The 14,188-nt window shown below is 53.8% G+C and overlaps 1 protein-coding gene across 1 annotated transcript in view; it reads right to left on the reverse strand.

Moving 5' to 3' along the window:
- Window positions 1-1,500: 1,500 nt before the first annotated feature.
- tmcc2 (transmembrane and coiled-coil domain family 2) overlaps window positions 1,501-14,188 on the reverse strand; it is a 33,126-nt gene continuing 20,438 nt past the window's right edge. The window contains exons 3-6 of the mRNA XM_066702996.1: window positions 5,962-6,315; window positions 5,274-5,863; window positions 4,905-5,040; window positions 1,501-4,467 (exon numbers count right to left, since the gene is read on the reverse strand). Of these exons, the coding sequence (XP_066559093.1) occupies window positions 4,168-4,467; window positions 4,905-5,040; window positions 5,274-5,863; window positions 5,962-6,315 (1,380 nt within the window). The 3' untranslated portion in view covers window positions 1,501-4,167. The remainder of the gene's footprint in view (window positions 4,468-4,904; window positions 5,041-5,273; window positions 5,864-5,961; window positions 6,316-14,188) is intronic.

Consider the following 14,188-nt stretch of genomic DNA (forward strand, 5'->3'; position numbering starts at 1 on the left):
ATGATTGAAACCAGGTTATTCCCATAAAGGTCAAGGTTCATGCAGACGTGTCGTGATGTCACAGACTGGCGTTCATTGATCTTTGATTCAGTAATATGTCAGCTACAGTGAGATGGATAAACGTGTTGTATTGAATGTGCTCAGCGCGTCAGTGAAGAGCTGTAATGAACCGATGGACCTCGGGCCACACGCCCCCACTGATGCCAACACTGCCAGGGCTGTGACTGTCATCTCTAATGTGTTGTTTTTGACTTTTAATAATTAACTTCCCCGAAAAACAAATTTAAGTATTCGTTGCAAAACTCAATGTATTACATTAATAATCAACACACAGACCTCCCGAAAATCAATCGCCTCTCCAGTGCCACAAGTGCACTCATTTTGGGGCTTTAAACCAGTTCTTACTGAGATATGCCACCACTGACTTCAAAGTCTCCGTTCCGCCATTTTACACACATAAGCACTTTGAGGGACCGGCCTGACCTCGCACTGTTTTTTTTTTTCCCCACAGCATGGATTCTTGCATATTTATAAATTGCATCTTTAAGTACATTTGTAGGTATTATTCTTTCCACTTTATATTTTAGGCAAATCGTTTTTTTTTTTTATGGTGGAAAATGTTGAAATAGAGGACTTCCTTTAGGCCTACAGTTGGGGCTCTAATTTCATTACCTTTTTTTAAAAAATTTCTATAAGAAAAATAATGTCTCGGTTAAAACACACTGATTTAGAAGCACAACCCTCCCCTCAATTACCCCCCATCCCTCTGCAGCCCTCATACGTCTGTGACCTGCGGTCTGCTGAAGCACTGCCTTGGGATCACATTGAACACTCGAAGAGAAGTGTTTACAGGGATGACAGGCAGGCATATTACAAACCCGGCGAACAGCCCTAGGGGACCCGGTACTGAAGTCCACGGCGCTGTCGTTGTCTCCAGGCCACAGAGACACCGTGGGGGCGTTCATGATGCATAGATGCCACACAGGGGGCCGTGGCTGGAGTTGTGGTAGTGAAACAGTCAGATCCCCCGAGTGGCACCGGAGGGCCGCTTGACAGATAACCAACATTAATTATATATACAAGTGCATAAAGAGTGCAGCGCCAGCGAAAAGTGAAGCCCGGGCACGATTAGTTACTGCAGCAGCTATTCTTGGGGTCTCTAGAGGGGAGCCATGCCGTCAGCACAACGATCAGAGTGAGTCTGGAGCAGATTAACACCCCTAGTTCTGCTCTATAAAGACACACACACTGCTGTCTAGTGCTGCTCTATACAGATCCACGGGTCTGCCGGCCTGAGAGCTCCACACACCAACACACACTAAAACACACGCACGCACACACTCACACACACATACATACATACATACATATCACCTCTGCTGGGTGAAGGCCTCCCCAAGATGTTTCCACATTCTTAAATAGTTTTAAAGTGCATTGTTGTGGGAAAGAAAAGCTGTTCTCTCTGCCGCCCCCGTCCCCCACAATAAAAATAGAATAACCGCAATTCTTCATATTTTATTCTTCCAAAAAATGATAGTTAAAAAAAATATTATTAATAATAATAATAATAATAAAGTGCCACTTTCATTTTAAAACACGATTGAGAAAAGAAGTGAAACAAGGAGAGACTCTTCCCTGGGCGTCAGGTCGAAACAGGCCTAAAGCAAAAGGCAAATCACTTCACAGAGTCGCCAGAAGGGGGCGGTTGAGTGCGAGAAAATACAGTACTATGCCCTCTGTAAGTACAGGAACACATTCCTCCGTCACAGAACGCCTAAACATGGGCGGTATTTCTTCCGTCTGGGTTTCCATGTAAACAGATAACTTACATTCCTCTTGCAGCAGGTCCGAGAGAGGGAGACGCACACACAGCCCCCCAGTGTCGTCCACCTCTCTGTTCTTCTCAGCTCTCATCAGTGCGGTTTGTTTGTTTGCTACATTCATCCCCTGCAGCCCCTGCCCCCCCAACAAACACACTGCCCACGGCCCCCCAGCCCTCAGAGTAGGAGTCAGTGAGCACAGACACAGACTGCATGGCCCCTCGGTGCAGAACACTGTAAACACACCCCGACCCGACCCCCCCGTCACCACTGGAAACAGAACATCAGCATCCCTCCAAGAGCCAGACACACACAGACACACACACTCACTTACACACACTTACACAGACACTTACACACAAAGACACACAGACACACACACTCACTTACACACACACACACACTCACTTACACACACAGACACACACACTCACACAGACACTCGCTTACACACACACACACACTCGCTTACACACACACAGACGCACACATACACTTACACACAAACACACTTACACACAGACACTCGCTTACACACACAAAGACGCACAGACATTTACACACAAACAGACGCAGACACACACACACACAGACACACTCGCTTACACTCACCCAGACAGACACTTGCTTACACACACAGACATACTTACACACAGACTCGCTCACACACAAACACAAACACACAAAAAGACACACTTGACACACTCACTCGCTTACACACACACACAGACACACTTACACACAGACAGACAAACAAACACACACGCACAAAGACACACACATTATTATTATCATGAACACTGGCGGGGGTGGGCAGTGGTGCAGGTGTTCTGACCAGGAGAAGGTGCTGTGTGTGTCGCTCACTGTGGAAGGATCCTGTCCTGGGCTCTGGGCCGGCGCACTCAGGTCACACTCCCTGCACAGACTTTATAACAATAAATAACAAGTGCGAAAGAACAGTGACCATCCCCCCGCCCCGGCCCGCACACTCGCCGTACAATTTAATAAATAATTAAAAAAATGAAAACAATTTAAAAACCCCAGTAAGCATCTCCCTAGGCTCCCTGCAGCCCCAGCGCAGCCCTAGAGTCCAGAGAGACGGACCGAGGTAAAAGTCACTGTCCTCAGAGCGCAACACGGACACTCAGGGCCTCAGCAGCCGCCCCTGGTGACGTGCAGACTGACCAGAGAGAGTAGCGCCAGAGCGAGCGGAGAGGTAAATAAATAAACAAACCAATCAAACAATCAATCAATCAATCAATAAATAAATACATGTGAAGATCTGACTCTCCGGGCAGGAAAAGAACGACGACAGCATCACAGACGGAGCTTCGTAAAGAAATGGAAATAAAGGCAAAAACAAACATACAAATCCTTCTGTCTGCAGTAAGGAGCACGGAGCGGACAGCACAGAGCTGAGCGGCCTACGCGGCCCGGACACTGGATGCAGCTCACCAGGTCTCCGGACACTGACCCGGGGTGCGGGTCACCGCTAACACACCTTTAGTTTTATTTTTTTTAATCTTTTGTTTTCTTCTTTTATATATAAAATTCAAACGTCTGTGGAAACGCGGGGCAGTGCAGCAGCTCTGTCGCATACTCCTCGACAAAGTAACACAGCAGAACACAGCGGTCAAAACAAATCGCCAACTACAGTCACACCATGACCCGTCAGGGAGAGTGGCAGGAGAGTGGGCAGCGCTGGTGCCGCCGCAGTGGCTCAGTCCAGTCAGCCGCTCCTGCCCCGGTCCGTCTCCCCGTCCACTGTCAGTCTGGCCACGACCCTGTTCCTCCCCTGGACACAAGTCTGTTCTCTTCCTGTTCCCTGCGGGCTGGACTCCACGCTGACACTCTCTCTCTCTCACACTCTATCGCACTCACTCTCTCTCTCTCTCTTCCTCCCATCTCCATCATTGCTGCGCCCTGCTGCCCCACTTCGCTCCCCTGTTCACGGCCATGAAACATCCAGCATCCCCTGCGTCCAGATAACAGCCAGTGCGGAGGGCAGCGGACAGTGTGGGGGTCCGCAGGGCTGTTCACAGAGCTGGGAGTCTGTGTAGCCTTGGGGGGCTGGGCCAACACCTGCCCCCCCACGCTGCCTCCAGGGGAACTACACACTTTCACACACCTTTGAAAAATAAATAAATAAAGGAACAAAACCGAGAACAAAAACATCTGATGGTGGAAAAAATCTAAATAAATCAAATGTTTCTATCGGTATAAACTGTCCCCTCTGGGATAGAAAAGAATGCAGAGTGGAGGAGGGGGTGGTGTCGCGATACGGTGTCATGGAAAAAAACACCAATAAATCAATTAATCGATCTGTCGCCCGCCGGCCCCGAGCCGATCAGCTGGGCAGCAGCCACAGCTCCAGCAGGTCCCAGTGCTTCCACAGCGCGAACAGCAGCAGTGCCAGCAGCATGGTGGCGGCCACGCGCGCCCGCGTCTTCATCAGCGGCGTGATGAAGTTGGCCAGCGTGGACACGAACACCAGCAGCACTGCCATCAGTGCCAGGATCACGTTGATGAACTTGCCCAGCAGTGCCCGTGCATTGGCGTTCTCCACCCCCTCCAGCTGCACAACCTGCTGCTGCTGCTGCTGCAACTCCAGCTTCGTGATGCGCGTCAGGCAGGACTCCACCGCCTCCTGCAGGGAAACGCACACGCATGCACACATACACACACACACACAGAGACACACGCACGCACGCACACACACACACACAGACAGAGACACACACACAAAGACACAGACACAGAGACAGACAGACACACACACACAGAGACAGACAGACAGACACACACACACACACACACAGATACAGAGACACACGCACACACAGACAAACACACAGACACAGAGACATAGACATACACACACACACACAGACACACAGGTTATACTCTGGTTCTTTATGCCTGTCCTTTCCTCTCTGCTCCACCGCTCAGTTTTGGTTAATTTAATTTTGAACTGAATTAATCAGATAACAGATTTACAGCACAAAGTTCACCAGTAAACCTCACTTAACCTCAATTAACTACACAACACCGCAGCTCATCAGTGTGAGTGTGTGTCCCTCTCACCTGGATGTCCCTGGCCCTCTCGTAGGACTGGTAGGCCACCTTCTCCTCCATGCTGGCCAGCTCCTGCTTCAGGTTGGTCATCTCGTTCTGGTGCAGCTCGGTCAGGTCGTTCAGCTGCTCCTCCAGACGCTCGTACCTGCGCACACACTGGGTTAACACATACTACACTACTGCCAAATAATTATTATTAATAATAACTACATCCTGTACACAACACACTGCACACTGCACATACTTCACACACACAACACAGTGTGTGAATGTGTGTAAGTGTGCAAGTGTGGATCCCAGTGTGTGAGTGTCCCCCGCCGTGGGTCCCAGTGTGTGTCTGTGCGTGTGTGTCTGTGTGTGTGTGTCTCAGTGCGTCACCTGTATCTCTCCTCCTGCAGGCACTGCGTCATGTAGGAGTAGTCCCTCTGCAGCTGCGTCTTCATGTCCTCAATGGCGTCCTCCAGATGCACCTGGCTGGCCTTGATCTCGCGCAGCTCCTCCAGCAGCGTGTCCCAGGAGCTGTGGGGGGGTGGGTGCTGGTCCAGGGTGTTGGACTTGGGGCTGCCCATGCCGGGGCCCGGCCCGCCCCCCCCCGCCCCGGAGGTGCTGCCGGCAGCCGAGCCGGAGGTGGCACTGGAGCACTCGTCGTCGCTGCCGTACTTGGGGCTGGATACCAGCGTGGCGCTGCCACTGAGCGTGCGCTGCGCCTCCTCAGGCTGCGGGTCTTCCAGCGCGTCCTTCAGGTGTGCAATGTTGTCCGCGCTGCCGAACTTGTTGCGGATCAGGCTGGCGAACTCGCGCGGCTTAGACACCACGGCCGTGTGCGACAGCGCCGACACACTGCCCTTCACGCCCTCCACCACGCCGCCGCCGAAGCCGCTGATGCCTGCACGCATGTTGGCGCCCACGTCCTTCAGGCCCTGCTGCATGTCCCGCAGCACGTCCTTCGGCTGCCGAGATGGCCCATTCTGTGGAGAGAGAGAGAGAGAGAGAGATTCAGAAGAGGCCGCAGGTGCGTGTGAGCCCGTCCCCCTCCGGCCAACAGGACCTGTCCCAGGGGCTGCACCTGCTCAATCTCCTTGAGCTTCTTGTGGTAGTGCTCAAGCTTCTTGTGCAGGTGCGAGATGGTCTGCGCCGACTTCTGGTTCTTCTTCTCGAAGACCTGCTTGATGCGCGAGGCCTGCTGCTTGTCGGCGTTGTGCGCGAGCTTCAGGTACTCGGCCACGTTCTCGTCCCGCGCCTCCTGCTCAATGCGGATCTGCTCTGTGATCTTCAGGATCTTCTGCTGCAGGTGCTCGATGGCGGCGCGCGTGCGCTGGGGGTCCGGCGCCTCGGGGACGTCCAAGCTGATGTTGCCATCGGAGCCGCCGTGGCTGGCAGCGGGGGGAAGCCCCAGCGTGCTCACCTCCCCCTTCTCCAGCTGTACACAGACACAGAGAGACAGGGGTTAGGTGCGTCAATCAGCACAGCAGCCTGGTGTGTTCAAAGCGGCCCAACCCCGTCCCTGTCCCTCCTGCCACCCCCAGACTCCTCCCTTCCCTCCTGCCCCCTCCAGCCCTCCTTCACATCACGCTTCCCTCCATCACTGGTTTTCTGTGCTGCCACAATCCCTTTCTCCACAGAGGAGATATCAGCTCACTTGTTTCCAGGCTGTCCCGGGATATAAAGTGTGGCAGGAAGACCCCCTGCTTGCTCTCATTTTCGTGCATCATTACTTTTTGTTACAGTTACAGTACTAGCTGCAGTGGATGTGTTGGGTTGTGCACCGCTGCCCCCTGGCGGCCGAGGGCCACTCTGCCTGCACACACTGAAATAAATCAACACAAGGCCAAGCCGCTCTGACAGCTCTTTTACACCGACAAGGAGCCAGTGCCTAATTTGGAACCATTTCTTGCTTTTCCCCGCAGAAGACCAGCTGTCTCCCGGCCGCACGGAGCCACTTTTTCTGGCACCCAAAACTTGCTCGTCTGGAACCTAAGAACCCGTGAAGTCAGGGCCGGGGGCGGGGTTAAGTCGTCTCCACACAAAGTGATTGGCTGGAGTTCAGCCGCCATGTTTGAAATGCCGGCAGAGACGAGCAGTCAGGAGAGTTTATTAAAAATGAGCGAAACCAGCAGCGAACAGCGGTCTGTCAGAGACACTACAGTAACTATGTGTCTCACAGGTCAATGACTAGTTAGTTGTTGTCAAATGGCAGCGATGAGAGACGACTGAGCGCAGCTTCCGTGTCAGGACAGCCGTGTTACCGCGAGATTATGACGATGAGAGTTAATGCGAGACAGATTGAACAGAAGCGCTGTTTGTAATGAAGCGCCGCTACGAGTCATGTGTCCCGGGTTGGTTTGCGCATGATTTATAATGTGAATAAATTCATTTTCTTAGCACAGCACTGTATTCAATACAGTAAAAGTGTCTGAAATAGCGAATCGGTGTAAATCCCTTAATGCATCAATACAAATAAAAGGCTGAGTTATCTTAGCATATTCGTAAAGCTGTATTTGCGTTTCTGCTTGTCTACATGTGATCTCGTGTTTTTTGTTTTGCTTTTCACAATGAGTTTGATTGGGATGTATAACAGGGTTTGAAGTCGCAGTCCTCGGTGCTGATTATTATCGCTGTGTTTCTCTTACTCCGCGCTTGGGAACGCCCACACCAGTGACGTCAGCGCTAGGTTCCCAGGCCGGTGGAAAAGCGGGCCGGTTCCCAAAAACATCGGCTGGATCCCAGGCCGAGCAGCGGCTGCGGCTCCAGCACCGGCTCCATGTCGGTAGAAAAGCGCTATGGGAGCAGGTGCGAGAGACACAGGGGCCGAGTCTGCTGCTGCCAGGCTGTTTAATTCACAGCAGGGCTGACTGCTCATCAGGGCTCCAGTGCTCAGAGTCCGGCGAGAGGGGGCTGTGAGGTCAGCGCTGCATGGCTCTCAGACGGGGGGAGGCGCTGCGGAGACCCTCTCTGAAGGGCTGCCTTTAATGTTACAATGCAGTATGACACGGCTCATTCCTCAACACACACACTCACACCCCGTTTGCACACTGCAGAGGGCTGTCAGTGTCTGTTTGACCTGCAGGAAGTGAGAGAGTCACAGCACCAGTGTGAACACTGACAAGAAGTCAATCTGCTGATCAGGCATCACAGGGCCACATGAGGGGCCCAAGCCCAGTCCCTGTGCTGAGCTGCACGGCGCACTCATCCACTGAGTTACACAGTGTCTCTACAGAGTGAACATCAAACACAGCGTAACCATTATGTAACCATTTTTGACATTCTCACCGCACAGTCCAGGATGTGCAAGACACACTGGCCCATATTTTTAAAACTTTAAACAGCATCTCCTGTTTTAAAAACAAGAACAAAGTGCCAGGGGTATGAAACAGGAAAGATTAAGCTTTTCATCTACTTTCCTTAACATTTCAGCATTGTGGAAGATGTGACACCTCCTCGAGTCTGTCTGTCTGTGCAACTGTCAAAACTTTTTATGAATATGGCCTTCTGGGATAGAGAGAGGGAGAGATGGAGTCTGTTCTAACAGCAGAGAGCAGGCGAGCAGCAGGGAGAGATGAAGCCGTGACGCAGGGTTACCGGTCTGGGCTCATGTCCTTCCTCCTCATCTCTCCGCTCTCTGGACAACGCTGCTGCAGCCTCACCCACCTGAGCCCCTCTCCCTGCCCTGGCACCCCCGCCCCCTGCCCTGCAGCTACACACCGTAGGGACACGGGAGAGGAACTTGAGCTGAGGCTGTTTTATCTAACTGGCCAATGACCCTCCCTCCCTGCCTCTCTCTAACCTCTGAATTTCAAAAGCACAGTGACTGACTACTCTGTGAACTCAACATCACACTGCTGACTGCGCAGCCGCCTACAGGCATGAGAAACAGACAAGAGAAGCAACGCACTCTGCGGTCTGTCAGCTGCACCACTTCACTTTCTATTTGTTTATTTCATCTTGACACTGTTTGCAGGGGCGGAGGGCTGTGCTCTTATTGACGCAGGGGTCTGTGGCACCCAGTCCTGCAGGGGCTGCTAACATGCAGGGGGGTGAGGCTGACCTCCTGACCTCTCGAGCCGTCCCAATGGAGCTCAGAGGGGTATCTTTCCATACAGACAGCACCTGACACTTCACTTCCTAACACTTAATTCATGCTGTATAAGAGCCATACACTGTGTGTGAGAGTCCACTGTGTGTGTCCAGTGTGGTCTGGAACCAGGCAGGCGACAGTAAACAAAAACCGATGGACAGAGTGTGGCTGGGTGCTGTGTGTGTGAAGGACTGCGCCGATTTGGACATATAGTCTGAGAGCCCGGCCTGGGCGTCATGCACGGTCACCCATCTGACCTCCTGCCAGTGTGGCAGCTCTGCCCGTCTCTGCTGTCTGGGTGTGCAGGGCTGCTCTGGCATCACACTATTTTATACGAACAAGACATTACAGCATCATGCTCCTCTGTGTGAAAAAGAGCAGCTGTCTGTCACTCACAAGAGGGAGACCGGTCACTGCAACACACCTGCTGACTGAATGATAACAAATACGCCCCCAGACCACAACAGCAGCCCGCTGCACAGGCACCACGCTCGCGCCACTCCGGAGGCAGAAGCAATCGATGTCCGCATCACCACTCTCTGTGCTCACACTGCCAGCGCTATCTGCCTCGGCTGCAGACAGACAACACAGACCCACCGAACCGCTTCCAGCCAGGGAAAGCAAAACCATCCACTGTGCAGGAATGCAGATGGATTCTCGAAAAAGACTCACTTTAAGAGACCATGTGTCATAGAAGAAAACAGTGTAACAAAATAGAGTACAGACTCAGAAGGGCAGCGCTGTGCAAAATGCAGCCAGTAGCAAATTCTCCATTTAAATCTCTGCCAGCAGCCCCCCCCTTCACACTGCAAAGTGTCCGAAGGCAAGACAATTCAGTGTGACACCCCAGTCTCACAACACATGGCACCCAGCGCCGCCACAGGAGGTGTGTGTGGGTCTGACAGCTCCCCCCCTTAGCACAGCACAGTACTGAATACAACCCCCCATCCTTGAGCACAGCGTGGTACTAAATACAGCCCCCCATCCCTAAGCACAGCACAGTACTGAATACAGCCCCACATCCCTGAGTGCAGAATCAAACACACACCCCCCACCCCTGAACGTGGCGCAGTACATAGTACAGCCCCCCCTCCCAGAATGCAGCACAGTACAGAGTACAGCCCCCCCTCCCAGGAGACCCTCCAGCACGCCGACTCGACCAAAACGCAAAAATAAAACGACAAATACAAATATGTGTGTGTTGAAGTGAAGTGATGAAATGCACTGGATTCCTGAGGATCAGTGCAGAGGCAGGGAACAGCCACAGCTGCATGTTAATAGGGCTCCTGAAATGCCTTTGTCAGCCCAAAGCCCCGGCTAACGCAGCCACAATGGCACACATACAACTTTCAGATCACTCAGGGGCAACCAATCCTCTCTGCAGAGAAGAGACGTGAAGCCTGCAGCAGCATCCAGCACCTCCCCAGGAGCCTTGATACACACACACACACACACACACACCGACACACATACACACAGACACACACACACACACAAACCAGGACCAGATCTTTAATATCAGTGTGCAATGGTTTTGCAATGTCTGCAAAATCATGAGAATCAAGAGCAACAATAATAGAAGCAAGGACGAGCTGGCGGGTCGGGGCTGTGCACTGTACCGCACACAGCTGGGCTGCGTGAGTGATAAGCGATCATCACAAAGAGCCAATTAAGGGAAGAGAGGAGAGGAGATGGAGAGGGAGAGCAGCAGAGCGCCACACGGGTGCAGAACACGGCGCTGAGTCCTGCAGTCTGCGAACAGCCATGCACAGAGACATGGCGCACACAGACAGCGACACGCAGGGACACGGAGCCCGACACAGACACAGAGACACTGACACAGAGCCCAACACGCAGACAGAGACACGGTGACACACGGTGAGCGTGGCAGCTGGCAGGCGGTGAGAGATGCAGCCCGTGAACGTTACCATACTGTTTAATCCCGGGCAGCGACTCCTGGCCTCTGCGCTCTGGCAGCCGATCCCATCCCCTTCAACGGCGCCGCTGCCCCCCCGACAGCCCTGCGAACAGCCCGCCTTCCTGCCCCTTCCCCCCGCCTCGGCCCTGGCCTCTGCCTCTGTCTCTGTCTGCCTCTGGCCCTCAGTCAGTCAGTCTGTCCGTCCGTCAGCCTGTCAGTACGTCAGAGAGGTGCGGCGCGTCCAGGCTCTCTCCCTCTCGCCGTGTCTGAGCAGCTGCAGCGTCGCTGACAGACTGCACACGCTCTGCCCTGCTCCCGCGCAGCACCAGAGTGCGTCTTCCAGCACGGAGCAGTGGGGGTGGGGGGCTGGGGGAGTGTGAGTGTGTGTGTGTGTGTGTGTGTGTGTGTGTGTCAGAGGAGGGGGGTTCACAAGGCTGCGGGGCGTCTGAGTGTGTGACACCGCGAGGCTGCTCTCTCCCATCACAGAAAGTCCCCAGACACAGGAGCCTGGATTTCGAGCAGCGCGCGTGTCTGTTTATGATTGTGTGTGTGTGTGTGTGCTTGCAGGAGGTATGCAGCCAAATCTGATGAAATAAAAATACAAAAAAAAAAACAACAAGGTCATCCCACCTTGAAGTAGGAAAATAGCTAAGAAATGAGCAATGATTTGTACACATGTAGCCCCACACCCTGCAAAGACCGAGAAACAGGCGAGTGTACAGTACAGACACAGCACACAATGAACCAGAACACAAAGACAACGCTGCTGCTGCTGCTGCTGCTGCAGTAGAATTTTCTAATCCTGCTGACTCCGTCGCACTCCACACTGTCAGGATGCTTCAGATACTGCATCTCTCTGTCACTCTCTCTCCTCCCGTCACAGTCTTTCTTCCTCTCTCCTCCTCTATCACTCTCTCGGCTCTCCTGTGGTGCCGTGCGGTCGTAAAGACGGGGCCCTGTAACCCTGTGCAGGGGAAGCCCTTTGTCACACTGGGGGGAGGGGATGAGGAGAGAGGGAGAGAGATCAATGGAGGGAGGCAGGGAGTGACAGAGGGGGAAGAGAAGGAAGGAGGGAGAGGGAAAGGGGGAGGGGACTGTTTAAACTGTTAACCCTGCATGGACACGCTTAGATGCAGCTGCTGAGCAGAGCTCACACCAGCCTCCTCCTCCTCCCATGTGAGAAAACAAGAAGAAAATCAAATCAAACCTCACTTTCACTGCAGACAGACAGACAGACAGACAGACCGACACACACACACACACACACACACACACACAGGGTCCATGTCCCTCCCCCCGCCAAGCCTCTACACAGCTGTCTCAGAGTCCTGCCGGAGCCAGGGATGTCATCAGTCCTTCTCCAGCACAAACTGTTCCGAGTGCAGGAGAGAGTGTCAGATCGCTGAGGACAATCTGGACTGGCAGTCCACAGATAACCCCCAAGACAAGCACACGCACGCGCACACCAAACAAATAAACAAGCGTTAATAGAAAGCCACTTCAGGAGATTAAATTAGCTCCTCTTGGAAACCACAGCGAGGCTGGAGAGAACAGCAGTAATTTCACAGCGAGAGAGAGAGAGACAGAGAGAGAGTGAGGGGGGGGGCCCTGGAGCCCCAATCAGCACCACGGCCCAGAGGGAGCGACAGGAAACCCAAAAGGAGGGCGAATGAGGGAGGGGCAGGGGTGGCTGACAGTAAACTGCTCAGGTGTGGAGCACAGAGACACACATACCCCAGCTTGCACTCTGACTGAAGGGAGGGCAGCAGAGTCTCCCCAGCTCTCTCTGGGCTGGGCGTCTCCTCCCCCAGAGAAGAGGGCAGACCAGGCCCAGGGAGTCGGGGGCTGTGATACGGCATCTACCCCCTGTTCAAAGCCGCTCACAGAGACGGCAGAGGCCTTCTCATCGCGGCCCGCTCCAGTAGCAGCATCGCGCTCCCCCACTGCCCCACACCGCTCCTCCCATCAGCCCCACAGAGGAGGCACAGCACGGCGCCCCCCGCGGTCCGGTCACGGCAGGGCGGTCCAGATCCCCCAGCGGTAGGGCTGTTCTCATCACATCACAGTTATTCATTAAATACAATCCACGATGAACAGACACAACATCGCCTTCCTCTGCTGCACTCTGTGGCTTCAGAGGAGAAACACACAGATCCTCCTCGTGAAGAAGCATCACGGCTTCACTGAATGACATCCAACAGAAAAGCTTGGTGTTTTTCCTCTGTTGTTAGATGTGCTCATGAAATGCCCCCCCACTGCCTGATCAGCAGCAGCGCTTGCAGACTGACGGCCTGTCAATCACTGACAGTCCACAGCACTGCTGCGGTCTGTTTAACCCCATCTGCACCAACGTGTCCTTTATCACACCGACCCGCTGGTCTGTAACAGTGGAGCCCAGTGGGACAGACAGAGAGACCAACCACACACAATCACAGACCACCCCATCACACACACACGAGCCCCCCCGAGCCCCCACCGCAGCCCTAGCACAGGGTTACCTGCATCCACAGGCAGCACAGAGAAGCCACCCAGTCTCACAGCAACTACACACTGGCACGCAGCCCCCAGTGTACACTCTACACAGCTCCCCAGCCCAGCGCACTCGCACAGCCCAGCGCACTCACACAGCCATCCGCACGGAGCTCAGCAGCACTGCTCTCCTCCCGGCACCCGAGACCAAGATGCGGGCACTAGACTGGGTGCTCCATTGAGGAAGATTGTCGGAGCAGCAGCCGACTGGTCAGCCAGCTTGCATGTGTGTGTGTCTGTGTGTTACAGAGCTGTGTGGGCCCGTTGCCAGCCCGTCTGGAGAGCCACTAGTCTGTGCCACAGTCGGAGGGCTGATGGCTGTGGCGGCACATTGTTGTCCGGTATAAATAGCTGATCTGTGGGGGGGGAGACCCTGTTTCTGGGAGCCGTCTGCTACAGCGCTCTGGCATTTGAGTCTTTCGCTGTGACTGAGGACAGGCAGCGCTGGCATGAATGTAGGCCAGACCCTCGCAGTCTGTCACAGTTAGAACAACACTCAGCAGCTGGGCTTTGATCTCGGCCGTTCTAGAGTGCACCTGTTATTCTGGGCATTCCAGGCGTTCTGTCTCCGAGCGTCTCTCAGCGGCGTCGGGAACCATGAGTGACATATAAATACACACAGAACGAGTGTCTGCCAGCACAGCCCAAGAGCTCTGTGTGACTCATCTGCTCACCGAGAGCACGTCTCAAGAGACTGAGCGGGTGTCCTGATGGCTGTGCAGCGCCAGGGTGTGCGGCCTAGCAGTGTGCTGGGCAGGGAGACAGAGAGAG

The sequence above is a fragment of the Amia ocellicauda genome, chromosome 5 (assembly GCF_036373705.1).
Source record: "Amia ocellicauda isolate fAmiCal2 chromosome 5, fAmiCal2.hap1, whole genome shotgun sequence".
Classification (NCBI taxonomy): Eukaryota; Metazoa; Chordata; class Actinopteri; order Amiiformes; family Amiidae; genus Amia; species Amia ocellicauda.